The 22239-nt window shown below is 46.9% G+C and overlaps 1 protein-coding gene across 1 annotated transcript in view; it reads right to left on the bottom strand.

Moving 5' to 3' along the window:
• The window catches only part of LOC142044019 (CMP-N-acetylneuraminate-beta-galactosamide-alpha-2,3-sialyltransferase 4-like), an 87304-nt gene extending 65065 nt beyond the window's left edge, over positions 1-22239 (bottom strand). Inside the window, 1 exon segment of the mRNA XM_075055966.1 lies at positions 22201-22239. Within this exon segment, the coding sequence (XP_074912067.1) occupies positions 22201-22239 (39 nt within the window).

Below are 22239 nucleotides of genomic sequence, written 5' to 3'. Positions count from 1 at the left end.
TGCACTCTCAGAGAAGCAGCCCAGGATGATGGCAAGAGCACAGGCATTTTTTAACAGCTGGATACGTCATCTTATAGATGCTACAGGGATAGGAACCTTGGAAACAGGCTGGGATGGAGAGAGAAACTGCTAGAGGAATAGACTGGGCCATGGTGCAGAAGAAGGTAGATGTCTTGTTGAAATGCAGTTCGTGCCTGGGCACTGGACGTGCATAGTAAGAAGGCTGCAGCCTTGCCTCGATCTGGCAGGGAGCACACCCGCATGCATACACATAGACACCATGTACACTCAACACACATACCAGGCTGGTTGCCTGGGTCATCCTCTTCCCTCAGCCTGTTTTTATTAACAGGGGAGCTTGAAGGAAAACCTGCAGTATCCCAAGCCCACCTTCTAGACTTGGAAACAGGTTGGCCCTCAACCTCCCCCAGGCAGGGATGCAGAAGAAGGAAAGGCAACATGAGGCCTTCTGCATGTGGGGAGGAGAAAGAGATGCAGGATGTGTCCTGAAATCTAATTTTATTAGTAGTAGTAGTAGTATTAAAATCCAGGGAAACAAACAAAAATTCCACCCAACCAAGGCATATCAAAGTAGCAACTTTGGTTTAAATACCTTTTCCAGGCATGATTAAACTGAGTAGGTTGCTTGAACTTTCCCCGCAGCAGGATCTCGGTGGGGTCAAGGCTTTCTGATCTCCCCATGCCCAACTTTCTCCCCCTCTCCTGCTCAGAGCTAGAGGGGAGACTGACTCATTTGGTTAAAAATAAAAACACTGCTATCTAAACTTTAATGGCTTTGTTTCTCATTGCTGCAGGCAGTGGTTCATATGCATTCCAAACAGCACTTTGACTGCAAATGTAGCGTTTTGGAAGCTATTCCACCTGAAAAACAATATCTTTCATCTCTCTGCCTTGCACTGTTGGGGGCTGGGAGCACACCCGTCTTGGCTCCAGCAGACACTGTGGAGGTGGTGGGGTGGAAAAAGAGAAAAGCTGGCTCTGCCACAAGGATGACCCTGCTGCAGCCTGCCTCTGCCATCGCTGGAGAACCCGAAGGCAGCCTGCAGACCGGCAGGGGATGGACAGCAGCGTGCTGATACACTGCAAGCGCTGATGAGTAGGGCTTCAATCTGTGCTGGAAGAGAAAGTATCTGAAATATTAGGGCGGGGGGTGATGCCAAACCTTGCAGCACCCAGGACTTACTGAGGGGCCAGACCAGCTCTAGCAGAGACATTGTGGTCCCTGCAGACCTCCCGCCCTCGGGCTTTTGCTGCCCAGAGGTTTGCCTACACACCCAGAGCAAACTTTTGGCTGTAGCATGCACTGATGCACCTCTCCAGTTGAATCCTCCTAGCCCAGGAATCAACAGCAAAGAAGAGGGGAGAGCTGGGGGCTGCTCTACTAACCAGTACACAAGCTGCAGCAACACTGCCTGCACACTCTGGTAGCCCTTACTGAAGCCTCTTCCATGACATCTTCACCATTATCATCACTTTTGTCAGGACAGTTGTGTTAGACCACATATGCTATCACCTGCCAAAATGCTACAGCTTCACGTTGCTGCAGACACAGAGCAGTCTTGCAAAAGCACTCCTGGACGCAGCTGAGCCAACCTGAAGGGCTCATATGCCAGCTCACAAATGCATATATATTCCCCTTTACACAAATCCCACACAGACCACGAGTTTGTCTGTGTTTATGCAAGGGTAAGGCCACAATGAGGTCTGGGACAGGTAGTTTGTGTAATGGTCATCTCTGCAGCCCTGTGCTTTAAAAAGCAGCGTGGTTTTTCTGGTGGCCCCACTTCTGATGTTGAGTTGCTTGATTTGTTATGGTCTTTTTGTCTAACCTTTGAACGACAGTTCCCCATATCGCTCCTGCTCCCACAGAAATCAGTGATGAGCCTCTCACCAGTTTTTATGTCATGGGATCTGGTTTAAAAGGGACAGACAAAGGAATCTGAGTTGGGGGTCACAAAGGGATGGTCAAATAACTGGTCCTCCAAGGGGGTTACGTATTCATCTCATGCATATAATGACTTTGTGGTGTTACCCTAGCAACTAAAGCTCGGAGATGATGCAATGAAATTTGGGAACGATGTGATTAAAAATGACAGGCAAGGGGAAACAAAGGGAAGCAAAGTTGCTGTGGCAGCTGGGATGCAGCACTCAGCGCGTAATGCATGTATCGGGGCTGCGAGACATTCTTCCAAGCAATTACACTAAATATCATATTCTATTTGCCAGCTAATTACAGAATATCATTCAGCGCCTGCCGTCCAACCTGTCCCTGCTCTCCCCACTTTGGTGAGGCCCAGGGAATGGTACTCTCATTAACCCGGCTGTGTTTGATCTGCTCTTACATTTTCACTTGGCACCTGCCCAGCACAAACTACTATTTGCTTTTTCCCCCTCTTTGCATATTCCTTTCCCCACATCACGGCTCCCTCTCATCCAGGGACCTGCTGCTGTCCCTTGGCAGTTACACATTCCTGTCTTTGCAAGGATCCCTCCCAGGGAGAAGTGCTGATGAGCATCGTAAAGGGGAGTGCTTTGCTTTGGGCTGCATGGACATGGCTGCAAGTGCTCAGCCAGCCTCTGTCCCCATATACAACAGCCCCAGCAGGTCTATGCACCACCTGAGGTCTAATAATTCCATAATATAAAGCTTAAATGTCATTTAGGCCTGCACTGCTTGAGCACAGCTGCCCAGATGTTCTGCTGTCTTCACACACCCACATCATTTGGGATGCATTGCTAAGCTATGAGCATGCAGCTTCACTGCACAGCACGGGGGGACACCCTGCCCACCCCCCAAGGGACACCCTGTTTGTTATCACCCCCCTTGTTTGGAGGGGGTGGCAGGGCCAGGGGTGCAAGGTGTCCATGGGCTCTGACAGACCCACACTTCGGGCTTGGTTTCTTTGCCTGCCATGGGGATGCACTCAAGGCTCTGCCCCTCTGCTCCTGGAAATAATTGCCCTGGAAAGGAGAGAGAAACAAGTGGAAATATAGGGACCAGGGACTTGCACTGTAAATATTACTGATGATTCATAATCCCTTTTTCTCAGAATTTCAGGTTTCTTAACTATTATCCCTCTCGCAGGAAGCCCCGGCTGTTCTTTTGACAGGTTTATGTGACCCAGCAGGAACTTTTCATTCATTTTCACTGTAAAAACAACAGGCTCAATTCTCTATTGCTCAGTACCTGGCGGTGTCATTAGCCTAGTGCCGAGGATGAGGAGGGGGAATGGGAAGAAAGAAGAATCACTGCTGCTCTGATGTGACACCTCTTTTCAGCTATCCATGCTGTTCCTCGTCCGTCATATATATCTGACAGCAACCAAGAGTCACCGCAAGGGTGCAGAAACCAAATGTTTCCAAAGAAGCACTGAGAAGGACACAAAACCGATGCCATTTCTCTCCCAGACTCTCCGGCCTTGTTTCCACTGCCAGAAAAAGATAGGGTGATTTGAAATATGCATTATCTGACATGTTTTAAGATCATTGTGACAGGATACCTTGGTGGATGGTCAGGATGAACCCTGATGTTGTCTCTTATTAGCAAATGTGTTCAGAGTAGAGCAGGCTGTTCCTAAGTTAGGACTGTAACATGTGAGTTAGCCACTTGGTAAATGTGATAAACTGCATTCCCCCCTGCCCCCCGCCGCCATGTAGTCTCTCTGGTTTTGGCATCCCAAAAGGATCCCTCCCCCTTCTCCCCAGTAACTTCTCCCCCAGGCAGGAGCTGAGGGCAGAGAGAGGGGAAGGAGGTTCTGACTCACCTTATTTCTCGTATTTTCGATCTCTCTAGAAAGCTGAAGGAAAGGCTCCACCTTCCATCACCCTGTAAGGGCACTGCGACCCTGTGCTGGCTGGGAGAATGGCTAGACCTCCCCACAGCCTGCCACCTTCCCAAAAACCTCCGGCTTCCCTTTCCTTCTGTCTTAATCCAGTCGATAACAACAGTGAGGTGCCAGAGGGGATAGTGAGGGTGGGGACCAAAGTCTGGGCTTGAGCTCCCCTCTCAGGACCACCTCTCCAGTCACACGCCTACATCTTCCTCGCTCTCCCCAAGCGGGCGCCCAGCCTGGCTCTCTGGGGCTGATGCCGCGGGTACCACCTCCATGCTGCAGGTACCACCTCCACGCCGCAGGTCAGCAGGGAACCGCCGCACCGCCGCTTTCTGCCGCTCCTGCAAAGCAGCACTTTAATATCAATCTCCTTCTCCCCCAGCTCTCTCCCCCGAGTCCCCACCTTGCATCCGAGGGCAAGTTGTTTGAAATGACTGGGGCTGGGATGCAATGAGCCCCGGCAGGTGTCTGCGGAGCACCGTGGACCTGCAAAATTCAGACACATCAAACCACCATAGGATGCGAGAGAGGGAGAACAGCTGAGAAGGCAGCAAACATAAACGGGGGAGCTGCTATTGCCAGATGGGGCACGGGGAGCCGAACTTAATTTGAATTGCTTGCAGGCTTAGCAGCCAGGCAGAAAGAAATCATCGCAAATCCATCTAATGCAAACTAATGCTGGTCATTAGAAAGCAGGCTAGAAGAGCACTGCCTGCATCGGGGAAAAGACATTAGGAAGAAAGTTTCTGAGCAGATTTCTGAGCCAAAATAGATCATCTCTGAACAATTTACTCTTCATCTACTGTTGTTCTCCAACCTGGGGAAGGGAGGGTTAGTATTTTTTTCCCACAAAGAAAAAGTACCCTAGGATGATGTGGCCAGCTTTTTAGCAATGTTGGGCAGAAGGCAACGCTTGTGGCTGTCAGCAAAAGGCCCAGTCACTCAACATCACTTAAAAGCAGAGTAGCCCTTCCCTCCATGCATGCATCAAGGGTAATATCTGTAATTGGGTTTATGCAATTCTGGAATGGAAAACAGAACAGCCCTGTCCATGACTGGCACTGACCACAGCCCCCCTCCCCACAAATACGGCTGCCACAGCAGTGGTTTAACAAGAAACAAATGCTTTTTGATGACTGTTTGTAAAAAATAAACAAATCAATAATTCCCTCTCAGCTGCAGACCTTGGATGAGTTCTCCTAACCCTCCTGGCTGCTAATGGAAGGCAGCAGCACGGCTGAAGGGACACCATGCCATTAAAAAGTTATCTTTCAGAAATAACCTGTCTTTTCCCAAAACAGCCCCTTCGATTATTCAAAATGGCTTCAGCATCAAGGCTGTTTCCAAACGTTTTTCCACACTTGCTGTATTGTACTTCATTTCACTACCCAGGACAATTTCCCAGCACTTAGTATTGGGCATCAGTTGTTATATAACTTGTGTTACCAAAGACTGACAAGGAAAGAAATTGAGTTGTAGGAAATGCCCTGCTCCAGCCTAAACCCTACTCATGGTGGGGTCAGGAACGGCTGGGAAGGCTGGACACCTACCCTGCAGTCTTTGTATCACAAGGTGTTGGAAGCCTTGAGGGGAAAAAAATAAAAATCACTCGAAAATGCTGATGGAATTTTGCAAACCTTTCACCAAAACACAGATCATTCTTTGATGGAAACTGCCAAATTCCTTCAGCAGTCACCTTCAGGGCCTCCAGCCTCCAGAGACAACTTCACAGCATAGGTCATCCACTATTAGGATATTTGAAGCCCTCCTGTGGGTCACAGGGGACAGGAGCTCCAGCTCAAGGGTGCTCCAGTCAACCCATAGAGTACCATTTTTTTAAGAAAGAAAAACAAAAAAAAAAGTCTTTTTCTGACTGAAATTACTCAGCATGAAATTTTTGCTTTCCTGAATCAGGATGAAAACTTTCTGTAAGTCTCAAAGTATCAACCCACTGTAGGAGCCTGCGAGTGCCATGCAAAGAGCATCTCTTTCTCTCCTCATGCTTCAGCTGCACATGTCTAATGAAGCCACACAATGTCTCATTACTGGAGCTGAACTGAAATGGCTTTTGGGGAAATGGCCTGTCCTGGTTTCAGCTGGGATAGAGTTAATTTTCTTTCTAGTAGCTAGTATAGTGTTATGTTTTGGATTTAGTATGAGAATAATGTTGAAAGCACACTGATGTTTTCAGTTGTTGTGAAGTAGGTTTTAGACTAAGTCAAGGATTTTTCAGCTTCTCATGCCCAGCTAGCAAGAAGGCTGGAGGGGCACAAGAAATTGGGAGGGGACACAGCTGGGACAGCTGACGCAAACTAGCCAACGGGGTATTCCATACCATGTGACATCATGTCCAGTATATAAACTGGGGGGAGTGGGGCTGGAGGGGCGGGCAGGGCAGATCGCTGCTCGGGAACTAACTGGGCATCGGTTGGCAAGTAGTGAGCAATTGCATTGTGTATCACTTGTTTTGTATATTCCAATTCTTTTATTATTACAATTGTCATTTTATTATTGTTATTACTATCATTATTATTTTCTTCCTTTCTGTCCTATTAAACTCTTCTTATTTCAACCCACGAGTTTTACTCTTTTTCCCGCAATTCTCTCCCCATCCCACTGGGTGGGGGGGAAGTGAGTGAGTGGCTGCATGGTGCTTAGTTGCAACACGACATAGCCTCTTGTTTTGAGGTCTCTTCAGGGGGACAAAGGCTCAGGGGAAAGAGGCTACAGGATGGAAGATCTTGGGAGCAAGACCCTTCAGGAAGAGTCTATAATTCTCCTTGGGACTGTTAGAAAATCCCCCCTGCTGTTCCTCTGTATGGGCTTTAGAATGAGATTTCAATAAACTGTTAATTTTCTATAAAATCCCATCAACTGCATTCACATTAAATCCTATAGCACTTTCGCAGCCAGCTCCAGGGAATGATAACCTGGACTTTTGCCAAAAAAAGAAACTCAGCAAGTGAGACTTTCCACTAGAGTTGGTTCATAGACCGCCAGGCTGAACAAGACGATCTCTTCCCCTGCCTAGCCCCTCCTGTATTCTGAGCCAAAGACGTTCATCTTTTTTCTCTGCCAAGGCTCATCTGGCATCCCACCAGCCAGCATGCTTTGCGCAGGTCTATTTGATCGGTATGGAAAGGTCTTGCTTTGAACTGGGTGAGCATTTCTTCACTACTGACTCAGCAGACAAGACAGTCTTGCCCACCCACCTCCCAGGAAAGGAGGAATCTGTATGGTGCCAATAGACCTTCCTTTCCTACATTAAAGCCCAACACCTTCATGGAGCAGCAGGCGCTCAGCAGTTGTTGCCTGCCGATATTCAGTGTCTGGAGCCAAGAGCAACCAGCTAACCAGAGAATAGTGACCACTGAGAAGCCCACTCAGTGCCATCAGTCCAGCGTTGGTCTCTACTGCAGTCCATGGGGAGGACGAGAGCTGTTGTAGATCGATCTGAGCTAGTTTTAAACCATCCAGGTCGGGCACTGGTGCAGCTGGAGCAGGAGGAGTTTCAGCAGGGGCTGTGGAAGCCAGCGAGGAAGACTGTGAGGAAGACGACTAACCTTTGCTGAGGACCAACGTGCCCTAATGCCCTGCTTACACTCCCCATGTTAACAAATACAAAGTCTTTGTGGTGTTGGGGATAGACAGACTCTCTGTTTCACTGCCCAGAATGGGTGAGACCGAAGCCATCGTCTTGCCATGGCCCCAGGATTTTGTACCCCACGTAGGTGTGGCTAATTACTAAGCTGTGTTTTCAGATAATGCCTTTGCTGTATTTTAGGCAACCAATTTTCTTTCTAGGTGTTTTGGTTTTTTTTCCTGCATCTGCACTTGTCGTTATTTCTATCCTCTCTCTTACCATCTTTAGCCTGCCTTATAATAATCTGCAAATTACAGGAGCTGGAGGTGGCAGAAGCATCATCTTTTGCTGCTTTTCACTACGAAGCATCATGAGCCCACTTCAGCAAACGCAGCACCGACCTCACGCACGTTAGCACACCATGACCTGCCCACCAGGACACCCTGTCTGGGCTCTCGGTGGGGAAGGAGTTAATATGTTTGTCTTGTACAAGCGAGATTGAAGGCAGACTGGGCTCAGCTGGAGAGAATCACTTTATCAGGAGAGGTTATGAGAAAAAGAAACTCTTAAAAGACTCTCTAGCAGAGTGTAGAGCTGGTGGGGAGTTGTGTTGTTTGGACCTGGGAGCAGGCGCTTGTTGTGAAAGCCTCTGTTGATCTCTTTTCGGGGCAGATTTCAGTGTTTGGTGTTCACTGTTAAAGCTGGGTTTTTGAAGGCGGTGGCAGGCAGGGGCACAGAGAAGGGACTTTGCAGTCATGCAAAACTTTTGATGTTGTTTTGATAGTGAACAGCTGAAAACCTCCATGTTCTTCACACAACAGTATTCCCAAATCAGAAGTGATTTTTTTTTTCAATTCTTTGATAAAATGTAAAGATTTTTTCAAAGAGCTAATTAAATGCTTGTGTTTCTGGTCAATCTGCAGGTTCAGTTTCACATCAACAAAAAAAATGAAACCTCTAGGATCGTGTAAATACTGTTTAACTTTTATTTCTTAAACTTGTCTTTTCGTTCTGGTGTGATATGCATGAGCAATAGCTCTGCTAAGCACAAGGTTCTTTTTCTTTTCTGATTTCAAAAAATTAAAAGTTTAAATATAGGTTAAAAAATCAGTTCCTGGACTTGAGAAAAAGAGTCAGATTGAGTGAGACGAAGGCTGCAGGCAGAGTGCAGTCCAGACTACCAGCCTGTTCAGCACATCCAGATGGAAAACCCAGTCTCTTCATGGAGGACCTCAACACCCACAGTGGTTTCCCAGGGCGAGCACTGATCCATGAACTTCCTGCCAGGAAAGCCACAATCCTACTTGCAGCCCATGGTCTCTCCTTGCAGCTTCTATTTAGTCGCCCCAAAATGATCCTGTCTTATCTCTTGTCACATACCATGGTGGTCCCAGCATTTGAAGGCTGTCACCAATCACCATCTTCTAACCTCACCCTGTATCTGTAGGATCAGGCTCACATGCACTAGCATTTTGGCTGGTTTTTGTTTTAATTTTATGACTGTTATTTTGTGACTGTTTTGCCACTGCTATTCACCTCCCCCTCCTCCTTTCTCCTGACATGCCAAAAAAGAAAAAAAAAAAAAAAAAAGAAAGAAAGGAGCTTAAACATATTTTGCGGTTAAACCACTTTTTTTTCATGTCGGCTGGTTCCCACTGGGCTGAAAAGCAATAAAAAGTCAGGAAGAAGTATGGGCTCCCCTCTCAGCTTTGTCATATGGATGAATAGCACAGTAAAAAGCGCTGAATGCTATCGGTTAAAACGAACTCGCTGCTCTTCCAAGTACATTTTGCAATGCTCTGATGCAAAGGGGTGGGGGATCGGATGGTGAAAAACCTCTCCCAGAGATGGATCCTTTGTCGGGTTAAAGATTTTTGCATTAAAAAGAAATTCTGGTTATAATCACTCTACCCACAGCAACATTTTCAGTCCTCCCTCCCTCTGTCCTCACCCCCCTCACTTTTCTGTTGCACTGAAATAAATCTCAAGGTAATGTAACTTGCAGTAAGGCTATCTTTGAGCATCTTGGAGGCTCTGTCAATAAGAGGCCAGGCAAGTAGCGGTAGAGTGCAAAGATCCTCTTATTATCTCGGTTCACAGCCCTTCCTGGGCATTTCTCTCCCTTGTGTTCCTCATCAGGTCCCTGATCATGCTGATAAGAGGGGAAAAAAAAAAAAAAAAAAGAAAACATGTGGGGGGAAATAGCAAAACTAGATGACAAGACCTTGTACTATTTCACATTTTCACCTAGAAAATACTGTGGTCTGGAATGTTAATATCTAATTGCAGACAAAAGTGGACAAGCAATTGCTGGAGAATTTCCCATTAAGATACTCTCATACTTAGAAATCACTTCTTACTCGGGTTTTGATCTCCTATTGTCGAGCAAGCTGAAAGCAGTTCGCTTCAGGAGAAAGCAAGCTCCATTGTGTAAGATCCCTTTCCAGCAGTGACAGCCGGACTGGAGTTTTCAATAAAATGAGTTTTTCTTTTCTCTCTCACTTTCTCCTCCCCTTCCCCCCACTTTTTTTTATTACAGTAAAGCCAACTTCTCAAAACCCAAACCTTCCCGAAGAACATCTCCACCCTGATAAGATGGTTTAGCCTAGCCAAGAGGGATATATGGTTAAACCCTCTTACAACAGGAAAGAGACCTCAGAAGAGCCAGAGATTATCCAGGACTATCGAGTGCCTGGTGCTCAAGCCACCCTGATGACATGGATGCTGTAAAGGCCAAGCATTTGTCAGGTTGATCAAGAGCAGGAATTTGAATCTCAGTCCCTCACATACCCTCAGAGACCCCAACAACCGAGTGCTCTGGAGAGGACAAGCTTGTCAGTGATCTCAGGTTCAGAATGGGATGACATTTAAATTTTAATCAGCTTTAGAGACTGGAGAAGCCATTTTCTGCCCAAACCGCTCCAGATCCTCTCCCTTCTTTTGTCCTTTTTTTCAGTTCCTAGAGATGAAGCCTATATGACAACCTGTTTCTAAGACAAAAAGAGTCTCAGACAAGGGCAAAACCCGTTATTTTATAGACATACCACCAGAGTTGTGGAAAGGGTCTGGCTACAGACATGCTTCTGCCTGCACAAAGGCTTTAACTTGGGCAGCTACGGCCAGCCTCAACATACAGTAGAAGCAGAGAGAGAGCAGCGTGTCCTGTGGAGACAACAAGTGGCTCTCAATGAAGAAGAATTTGATGCTTTTCCTTCCCAGTTTTTCTCCCTTGTCTAAACATAGATTTTTACAGATCTGCTTTCACTGGCCGGAAATTAAAGGTTGGGGTTTTTTGTTTGGTTGGTTGGGTTGGGGTTTTTTTTTCTTATATTCCACTCTGGTTGGGTTTGGTTATGCTTCACTGGGGAAATGTTGAGGAAAAATAAAAGGATGGAGTTTTATCCATTGGTATCCTCCTAGGATATTTTTGTGCCCACCCCATTTCACCTGTCATTACACTGGACAGCGAGAAAGAGTATTGGGTTTTTCTGGGTGGACTGGGCGTTTCTGAATGGAGAGGCACATCACTGTACCCTGGCACTGGATTCCGTACATGACAGCCAGTACAGGAGGAGGTGAAAGGAGCTGATCCTTCCCTTTGCAGCCCTTGAAGAGGAGACACCAAAAAGGAGGGATGTAGTGGGGGCCTCAGCCACTGCTGAAGGAAATGCTGCATTGCAAAACCACAGGCTGAAGCGACCTTTGAAGGGTCCAAGTCCTGCTCAAAGCAGGTCTAACTTGGGTCAGGCTGCTCAGGGCTGGTCCAGTTGAACCATGAACACTTCCAGGGTTGGAGCTTCATCCAAGCTCTATTCAACCACCCTTGTTGTGAAAGATTTTCCTCTTATCTAGTAGAAATTTCCCTTGTTGCTACTTGTGACCGATGCCTCTCATCCTTTGCTGCGAGAAGAGTCTGGCTCTGATTATGCTGAAATTCGGGTGGGAGGAAGGGTCTGAATTGTGGGACTTGGTGCTACAAAACAACCATGGAGGGCAAGGACTCCAGAGGATTCAGAGAGTGATAGACAGATAATGGACATCCATAGATAAGCGGATAAAATGCTTACAAGGGATATAATCCCTTCTGTTCCTGGTGATAAGCCAGCTGCTGACTGACAGAGGCAAGGAGGAAAACCCTTCTGGGAAGATTATTCCAAACCTGGTGAATTTAAGCCATGGATACTTGCAGAACTGGTTGTGGCAATCTCAGAGTCATTAGTGGTTATCTCTGGAAGCACCAGAAGATTTGAAAGGGATAAAAAATGCCTAACTTTTAAAAAGTATTGGGAATGTGGGCAGAAATGGGGAACTATAGACTCACCAGTTTAACTTCAGTCCATGAAAAATCCTGGTAGAAGGATATAAATATACTCTTTACAGATATCTGGGAGGTGCCAAGGAGAAGAGTCTCAGTGACCATGGATTTGTCAAAGACACCCGTCTTCAAACACCTCTGTGACAAACTGGAGAAATGGACTGAAAAAATAAGAGGTTGAGATTCAGCTGGGACAGCCAGAAAGTAATATGCCTAGGGATGATGGACTGTGCAAGTGAGCTAGGCTTCAGTTCAGCAGAAAAAGATCTAAGGTTTATTTTGTTCCACTAAGTGAACATGAGTCAGTGATAGCAAGCTGGTACAAAAATGGCAAACATCATCCCAGGTCGTATAAGAAGGCAGATGATGCAGGAGACGTACATTAATCCTAGGGACTGGTGACACCACAGCTGAGTTCCACAGCCAGAGAGGTTACCATAGGGGAAGGAAGAGGTGGGAGAATGGGACAGAGATTGGGGGAAGCAACAGGAGTGATAAGAGCTGGAAGAAATTATTCCCAAGGAAAAAAAGTAGTCTAGAAAAGAAGGAAAGTGGAACATCAGTTTGGTTAATGCAAGGCTTGCCCATAGAGCCAGTTTTGGAGGCAGAAGTTCATGGCAATTTCTTTTATGCCTCCGTCTTGGATTGAACTGAAAGCTTTAGCCAAAGTCAATGCCTGGTAAGGGCAGCTCAGAGGAGACCTGGGAAAAGAGATTGCTGGACTTATCTGAGGATTGGTGGGTGGGTGTAATTAAAGCTTAGGATATATCCGGGCTCTGCGTCACTGGAAACTGCCCTGTGTGGCCCGCAGCATCTGCTGCTGCACTGCAACAGGATAGCAGAGAGGCTGGGAAAATGTTTAATTTAACAGTTTTCCTTTTGTTAAATGGTTCCTGCTACCTATGCAGGCCTGATAGGAGGAGGGGGGAGTGCCAGAGCCATGGTCACCTGGGAGGTGACACAGTGGCCGTCTGTTGGGGTGGGATAACTGAGTCCTCACCCTTGTCAGCATCCTGGCTGCTGCTGGCTGCTCAGCAGCACCAGACAGGGAGGATGGGGAGGTCTGAGCAGAGAAGAAAGAACCCTTCCCCTTGGGTTCATCTGCTGCTTTTTGGGGGTTGTTTTTTATTTTTAGGGAAAGACATCCTCCAGCACCACTCATGACTGCCACATCTCCCTGGTTTTCTGGGTCAGGAGGTGAAGAGGCATAACAGAAGGCATTCAAAAGTCTGGCAGCAAGTCCAAAAGCAGCATCTCCACCAGAGAGCAGCAGATAGCAGGGAAAAAGTCCTGTTGGACCATCCCAAATGGACCCCCAAAGTCTGGACAGAGAAGCCGTTGGCTGCAAGCAGTCTGTGTAGAGCTGATCCATCCTGGAGACCCTTTTCAATGAGTGTCTGGGGGGAAATAATGTTTTTTTCCCTTGCAGAATTACTGTTTGATCAAGAAATAGGAGCACATAGTAGCTCCTGAGAGATGGGCAGAAGCCCAGGAGAGGAGCAGAGAGAGGGCCCAGCCTTCCCCTGCTCCTCGGTCCACTGGCAGGACCAGCGCCAGACAGCCCCGTGCTGCTTCCAAGAGCCAGGCAGCAGAAAATGATTCATGTCAAGTGAACGTGAAATGGTGTGCAGACAGTCAGCCTCCTATTGTCTGTGTCCTCGGACAACTGCCAAGCCCCAGTGCCTTGGCGAAGGCAGGGGGAAGGAGCCTGGGTTGGTTGACATCTGCTCTACTCAAGCTACAGCAGAGAAGGAGGCTACAGGGCAACGTGCTGTTCTCTTTCCCTCCCATCCGTGGTTGTGCTGGAGATGTCGGCAAGCTCCTCTGTTCATCCCGAGAAGCTCTGGTCTCCTAGTGGCAATTGGCCATCTCCGGTCATCTGGCAGATTGCACCATGCTTAAATCTTGACCCTGGTTGTCTGCACCCCACCACAAAACCTGCCATGGGTGTTTGGAATCAGCTCTACAGCGGTGTGAAATGCAGAAAGGAAAGGCTTTATGGCTTGTGCGGACCTTCTCCTCTCATGCCACTAGGCTAGCGAGTGTGAGGCAGACCTTGATCTCACCTGGGAGTACGGTGGCAACCAGGAGAAACCTCTGACAAGACTCAGAGCCCCTGTAAGAGAAAGAGAGAAGAGCATGGGGGTTTCTACATTAATTAAAGGGATGATATACATACTGACAAAAAAAAAAAAAAAAAAAAGGCTTATAGCACCACTAATGTATGCTATCCTAACATATGCTAAGTCATCAAAAACATGCCATTTTAAAAATATCCAGCATGCTTGCAGTGAATATCAGCCCATGTTATATACACACTTTACCAAAGAAGACTTTCAGTCTCATTTAAAGAAATCCAGGAAAGATTCTGCTTTCTGTCACCCAAGGGCAAGCCTCAGTATCAAAAGAGATAACATCCATGGCTATAAAACACTGTGTATATTTATCCAGACTCTAAAGGCCATTTTTATAACTTCAATCTTGGTTTACTTTTCAATACTCTTATCTTTTTTTCCATGTTTTGGAAAATATATAAGGATTGGCTATTGGAACATGCAGCTTTGTGCAAAATATTTAATCGAAGCCCTTAATTGCAAGCTGTAAATGTAATACTAGTGACAGATTGTAAAGCCAGAAACCATTTGGTCAACACACAACAGCTAACAAGAGTGTTTCAGCAAAAAGAAAAAAAAGAAGTATATAGGACAGTATTTTAGCACGGACATGAGTTTTATTGCAAGAAAATATCCATCTCACCGACATCTTTGTAAGTGACACGGACAGTGGGATTGAGCACACCCTCGGCAAGTTTGCCGACGACACCAAGCTGTGTGGTGCGGTCGACACCCTGGAGGGAAGGGATGTCATCCAGAGGGACCTGGACAGGCTGGAGAGGTGGGCCCATGCAAACCTCTATGAAAATGAAGTTCAGCGAGGCCAAGTGCAAGGTCCTGCACATGGGTTGGGGCAATGCCAAGCACAAATACAGGCTGGGCGATGAGTGCATTGAGAACAGCCCTGAGGAGAAGCACTTGGGGCTGTTGGTTGACAAGAAGCTCAACATGACCCAGCAACATGCATTACCAGGCCCAGAAAGCCAACTGTATCCTGGGCTGTGCCAAAAGAAGCGTGACCGGCAGGTCGAGGGAGGGGATTCTCCCCCTCTGCTGTGCTCTCATGAGACCCCACCTGCAGTACTGCATCCAGATTTGGGGCCCCCAACATAAGAAGGACACGGACCTGTTGGTGCGGGTCCGGAGGAGGGCCACGAAGATGATCAGAGGGCTGGAGCACCTCTCCTGTGAAGACAGGCTGAGAGAGTTGGGGTTGTTCTGCCTGGAGAAGAGAAGGCTCCAGGGAGACCTTATAGCAGCCTGCCAGTACCTAAAGGGGGCCTGCAGGAAAGCTGGGGAGAGGCTTTTTACGAGGGCAGGTAGTGATAGGACAGGGGGTAATGGCTTTAAACGGAAAGAGGGTAGATGTAGATTAGGTATAAGGAAGAAATTCTTTATGGTGAGGGTGGTGAGGCACTGGAACAGGCTGCCCAGAGAGGTTGTGGGTGCCCCATCCCTGGCAGTGTTCAAGGCCAGGTTGGATGGGGCTTTGAGCAACCTGGTCTGGTGGAAGGTGTCCCTGACATGGCAGGGGGGTTGGAAGTAGGTGATCTTTAAGGTCGCTTCCAACCCAGACCATTCTATGATTCTATGAAAATAAACCCTTCAGAAAATCTAGGAAAAAGAGGAATGTAGGAATGAGTTATCAGATCCATAAGGCATATGATAAAAATCAGGCTTCTTTTTATGTAGGAAAAAAAGATCTACTTTAAATCAGCCAAAAGAAGTGATATACTATTCTTACTGAAAATAATTTTGTCTATAAACACTTTCAAGACTTCAAACAAAAACAGAAGACTGGAAAACAGTCTCTGGAAGATGTTAGTTACTCGTGTTCAACTCATGTTTCCTCTTGTTGCTGTAAAGCTTGGTTGATTCCTTAAATGTTTGAAATGACAAGCTTCTCTTGAGATGTGCAGTTGTAAGTATTGTGCATCTGTGTACAGACATTCACAAAATAACTTCCCCGCTGCATTTGCTACATGACTGGTGAGATGCTTTATGTACAACACAGCAAGGTCAGATGATGCTGCAGTTGGTTACTACTATAGCAGTAGCTGAAGCATAGAATATTTATATTAATTGGGGAATTAGTTATCTGTCATGAGGTACCTCACTAAATGTTGTTAAGAAAAAAAGGACAATAACTTCTTTAATGACTGCTCAAGTTTAAAGGCACTCTTTAAGAATTAATTAAATTAAGACGACTATTTTGAGAGCTGGAAGACTTTTATACATAAAAGTAAGGTTGTTTGGACTTACTGGAAACAGAATTTCAGTTACTATTACACCCTGATGAAACTAAAAGAATGACTCAGAAAATTGACTGAATAAAAGGAGAACTCTTAAGATGCTCTGAGAATTTCCCACAGCAAGAACAAAGGCAATTAGAAGGGTACTGCATAGGCATTCAGCAGATTACATATTCATAAGCTGAAGACATTACCAGGTCCTTCCCCCAACGAAAGGATGACAGCAGCCAATTTTATGTTGAATGTCATGTTACCCTTTCCGCAAAGCAATGGGATCAAGTAGGGTCTGAAAACTCTGAACTGAGCTGAAAGCCACGTGTTTGTCCCGTCCTTTGCTCCAGAGTCCTTGCAGGCTTGGTGTGCAAGCAAGACAATTTAGCAGAGTGAAGGACAAGAAGGGGCAGCCGCAGCGTGGTCTCTGTCCAGCCATATTTTCTCAGATGAGATTAAGCCATGAAATACCACCACAAAATTTTATTTGCATTTTTTAGCTGATTTAAGGGGATATCAAAATGCTCTTATAATTCACAATATTGAGAGCTTCTCTGGTAAACAACAAATTGGTTAGAAATGTTTTCTTGCAATGCAGAGACTGGCTAAATCTGTGTCACAGGGCAGGACAGTGTGATTTTATTCAGATATAAGAACTTTGATATTCTTTGATATGCCTTTCTTAAGGCAGATCTTGCTATGGTTTCTTTTGAGTAAGTGACTTAAATATTTGCACTGGCTTCACAGGGTTTACTTAAGATTATTCACGTTTCTTATTACTAGCTGTTTAGATTATCCCTGATATACCAAAATAGGATTTACAAGACTCACCCCATATATATAGACAAGTCATGTCTGTGCCTTGTTTTTTATCTACCATTAAAACAAGATTACAACTCATTTTAGGAAAAAGGTACTTAGATCTCCTCCAAGGGTAAATTCACTGTTGCCATATATAATCTCTGTTACAAAGTGTCCTCAGAGAGAAGTACAGAGGAAACTGTAACTGGAATAATCATTTATTGCTTATGATCTCCTTTGGTTCAGAGTTTGCTTTTGCTTTCTTTGGCAATAAAACAGCCACAAGTAATTCACAAAAATTGTTGTGTTTGTTCTTTATTGAGACAACTTTTGAGGGTGGGGTGAATAGTGGCATCTCACTTTTGAACTGCCATGAAAGGCAATTTTAAAGATGGGGCCCTCCTTTTGCATCTTGCTTTTAGCTTTCAGCAGTTCCCGAGGCAAAGCCCAGCAGCTGGAGACATCACCTCTAGTCCTGACCAGTCTGAAAGGTCCCTTTCTCCTGCACCTGGGAAAAGGGGATATTCAGCACCTACAGCTTAAAAAAACCTTCCCTCACCATTGGGGTGACTGTCAAGGCATCACACCACTTGTCATGTTGGCAGGACCCCCAAATTCACAGGACAGCGCTACCCAGAGCCTCAGCACTATGCAAAGCCACAGAGACACTTCCAAAGCCTGGCCATGCCCCATTACAGGAACCATCGCTCCTTGGGAACAATTGGTATCCTTCTTCACTGGAGGCTGAATTATGGATATCATCTACCAAGGAGATGCCTATATGGCCTCTCCCACAGTGTCAGGGCTGGGAGGACTAATGGGCTCTACCAGCCTGACCAACCCCACCCGCTCCCAGCTATCACAGGTAGTTAAGTCCAGACCAAGTACTTAAGCCTCCCTTGTGCTGTGCATGGGGTTGTCTCTAGATCTCTCATGGCTGTGCTACTTCTCTGTGTCCTGTCCCACCAACTGGCCTCCTGGATGGATGCTGGACCTGCCTTGTCCCTACAAACCTCCCTGATGCTGCGGGTTCTCAGCAGCTGGCCCCACTGCCCTGCTCAGGTACAGTGGGATGGGCTGAGGGCCACAACAGCCCCTTGGCCTCTGGTGCTGAAGGAGCACCAGCCCTCATGGCACCTGGATGTTGGAGCCAGAAGTGCCACCTGCCTCACTGGCCATTGACCAGAGCATCTCGGTGGGCAGGGAGGCAGCAGGCAAGGCAAAATCAGCAGTACTGAAGCTGTGAGATGGGGCTGAGTCAGGGCAGGGATCCCCAGGTCGGTTCTTCCCTGCAGGTCAATGCTGCCCAGTGGAGCTGAGCCCTCCAGACCACCTCTTCATGCACAGCCTTTCTCCATGGAGGGATGTGCCCTTCCACATGTGTCACGGTGACCTCCAGATGCACTGAGGAGGTTTATCCCAGTGCCATGAGCCCTCCCTGCAAACTGTCTATCTGACCAGGACCCTTCTGCTGGGCTCATCCTCCTTAGCCCATGAGGTTTACCAGAAGGCACCAGCAGAACTTGCTTTCTGGGGTGCTTGGGGCAGGAGGAGGCTCTGTCACAGGAAAGCAGTTTCTCAACCTGTTGGCCTGTGGCAGCAGCAACAGCTGTGAAAGGTGATTGCTGTATGTTTGGGTTTTTTATATGTGTGCTTGAAGGGGTTTGGAGGAGAAAACCAGCTTCTGCAAACTCGATGTCTGTGACCCTGCTTGTGCATCATTACTTTCCTCTCCCCTTGTTCTCCCTTTGCTCAGATGCTCTTTGTGGAGCCGCTGACAGAGCCGATCCCTGCAGAAAGCTGCCTTAGCACCACAGAGCCTCTTCATCCGCTGAGGACGACCATACGTACCCTGGCAAAGTGAGCGACGAGCATCTCCCTACAGCTCCCAGCCAGAGCAGGAGCGAGGTAGGAAGACTCTGGAGCTCCCTGCTCCATGCTGTTAGCATTGCTGCGCTGCAAAGGGTGTGCAAATATTCTCTTTGGAGCACAGGGGCACTGCTTGTGACTGAGCAAGTGGGCACACCGGGGCAGGGGCTGCTGTTTACTTTGTGCTGTTAGATTAGACCCAGCACCTAGGGCCGTTCCACGCAGCACAGGATAAACAGTGGGCGAATTGCAAAGATCTGAGCCACCAGCTTGCGTATCTAATCATATTTCTAAAAGATGCCAACAGAGGGCATCTGCTGCCAGACACGCAGCCTGCAAATTCCCTGCTGCAGCCCCTGTGCCTGGCTTTGGCGAAAAAGCATCTCAGGTTTTTTAACCCTCTCCCACTTAGGCTCAGATTAAGCTTTGTCAGAGGTTTTAAGCAGATGGGATTTTTCAGTGGGTGTTTTCACTTTCCTTTAGAGAAAGGAGAAGCTGGGGGGGGGGGGCAATAATCCACAGCTGCAGTCTCTTGGTCAAGGCAAGACTTTGATAATTAGTGTCTAAGGGCTTCACACAGCCTGGCAGAGCAACAGCCAGGTTCAAAGTGAAGGTGGATGCTCTGTTGTCCTGTGCAGCTGTAAACAAAATCAGAAGCACTGCTGTGCTGGTGTTGAAGGAGAGCAGGAGATTTCATGACAAATGTCCTGGCTTTGGTGGATTTAAATAGTCAGTTTTATTTATAGGTGTTTATTCCTGGCGTTTAATCTCCTTGTTTCATGTCTCTCATGGACAGTCAAAAAGAAATCGAACTTCTAAAGCCTGCTGCTCCCTCTGGTAAATACATATTGATGTTTGGGCTGCGGAGCAGGCTCACTCTGAGCACATTGTCACTCTTATTTTGTTAAGAACTCGCACTAAAACATCTGAGATGTTCAAAGGCGAGGCAGCCTGTCCAATGGCAAGCTTGTGAATCCAGTTTTGACTGGGGCAGAAAAGGTCCTGAGGCAAGGGCTGGTGTTAGGCAGGGCTCCTGTGAGGGTTAGGGATGGAAGAAGCCTTATCAGAGGCCTCCTCCCTGTGCATAAAACCAGCAGCAGGTTAATAGGTGCAGGAGCGGGGGAATTGTGCCTCTAAGTGGGCTAGAAACAAGGGTCAGTCTGAGCTCACTGAGGGCTTAGGCGTAAAGGGATCATTCCAAGTGATAGTTTTTAATGGAAATAAGGATAGGGCAGAAGACAGATATTCCGCTCCCCTCTGTCATGTATTTCTTTTGAATCAGCCTGGATGGAGTGTGACCTCTTTGAGAGGCAGCTGAACCTCAGTAGTGATGGGGCTGGTGATTGCTGGGCTCCCAGAAGTACATTCTGTTCTAGCGTTTCCAGCTGCTTTGCACACAAAATGGGGCAAATGCCTAAAAAAATCAGGATGGCTGGTAGGCCTGGCTAGGATAGTCATCTGTGCTTAGGGAAGACCTGTCTCTGCCTCATGAAGCTAAAGCTGATTCAAGCTGTGCCATGTCTAGCCTGGTCCAGTAGCATCTGTTCTGGGTCTGGTTTAACTCTCGGTGTGGGAACATACACCTTTTACCTTCCAAAAAGTGCATACAGTTTCAATGGTGCAGCTTGAAATACATGAATATGACCTTTTTAGAAAAGGTCTTTGTTTGCTTTGATTATTTAACCAGGGTTTCTCAACTAGCCACCAAAAAAAAAAAAAATCTGCTCTGTACATGTAGGTCATCTCTGCTTCATATTATACATTGAATAAGGGCCAGAAACATACAGCCAAATTTGATTTATGGACTGCCATAGAGATTTAAGAAATTTATGATTTGATTAATCCATCCCATATATCTTTTTCTTTATTACCGGTAATTCGTGCTATATATCATAGCCTTCTGAGCAGTAATTTGGCTGCCTGATGCATGCCAATGTTTCCTAAGGGTTAAATTCTATGGTGCACCAACCAGACAATAAACTGTTGTGATCTGCTGGTTAAATATGTATTCAGCAGTACTGGAGTCTGACTTACCCAACAGATTTGTTCTGGTTTACCAAGTGAGTATGTATTTAGGACACGTAGTATGTGCAGAACAACATTACTGGGGGGGGGGGAGTGTTTGGAAAAAATCTTTGCAAAACACACTGATATGCCAGGGTTACCAAAGCTTGTAGAAAATGAACAGGCATCTGCAGTGCTCCTAAAAATATATACTGAGCCAATAGACAGGATGACCGGCCCTTCTTATGCAGGGGGACAGCCTGGTGACAGTCTCTACTAGCAGGGTGAGGAGCCTTGGCAGCGGGGTTGGCTGCTGAGACCTGGTCCCTGCTGGCAATCTTTGTTTTCACTCAGAGGGAGGTGGGGGTTTGGCACAGGGCAGGAAAAGCAAATCAACTAATTAACTCAATGAGGGAATAAAAAAAATCACATACCTCAGACTGAATGAGGATGTGACCTGAGACTGTAGATGCTTCTGCTGCTGGTAAACATGTTTTCTGGGTTTTTTTCTGAAACACTATTGACATTTTAAAATGATCAGAATATTTCAGAGCGCATTTAACGAGACAGTAGTACTGGATTTCAATACTGTCAACTCCAGAAAGCAGAAGGCAGGTCCTAAATTACCTTCAAAATCATAACAATTTAAAAAGTGGAATGCTTTCGAATCTGCCTTCTGTTTTTCCAGCTACTCTAGGTCACCCAGTTTGCCTCCTCCCCTGGGAGCAGGACTTTGAAAAGGAGGAGGAGAGGGGTGATTCTAGCTGCGCTGGGGGAAGCGGCAAGCACACACCTGGCAGCCCTGGAGCACATTCCCTGGGTGGGATCCAGGTGTGTGAGCTTCCCCTGCCTGGCCCTGCCACGGCTGCCTGGGGGGGCTGGGGGAGCCCCCTCCCCAGCCCCTGCAGCCCTTGGTCTCTGCGGATGGGGACTGGGGATGCCAATTAGCAGGAGCCCCAGCTTCATTCTGCAGTGAGGACTCCTGCCTGTCAGAGACCAGGGACAGTCGAGCGCGGTTTCACCCAGCAGCCTTTAATAATGCCTCGGCTCTGTTAAGCTGCCCACAATTTCAGCCAGCTACCTCTTTCAGAAAAGCCCTGCATCTTCATTACCTTCCCCTCGAGCCATCTGGTCCCCCAACCTGACCTTTTTAAAAAAGATTGGTTAAAAAAACTGGAGCAGTCCCTGAACGGAAGACCTTGTGTGTCATGTTTAAGCCCAGAGCAAATTTTTATGTCCGAGCTGTAAAACCTTGAAAATAAAGATTTATAATTGAGATCCTGGCTGAAGCAGAGTGAACAGAGATGGTCTAATTAAATTCTGTGGTAGATATAATTAACCCATTTATTCATTTATTACCCTTTATACAGCTAATGCAGGCTACACCATCACCATTTGTTTACGAAGAACCTGTTACCTGGCTGCTTGGCTGGGGCTGCGTAGCAGCCAGGCCCAT

The sequence above is a fragment of the Buteo buteo genome, chromosome 23, assembly GCF_964188355.1.
Source record: "Buteo buteo chromosome 23, bButBut1.hap1.1, whole genome shotgun sequence".
Taxonomy (NCBI): domain Eukaryota; kingdom Metazoa; phylum Chordata; class Aves; order Accipitriformes; family Accipitridae; genus Buteo; species Buteo buteo.
This window is presented reverse-complemented; position numbering and strand designations above follow the sequence as displayed.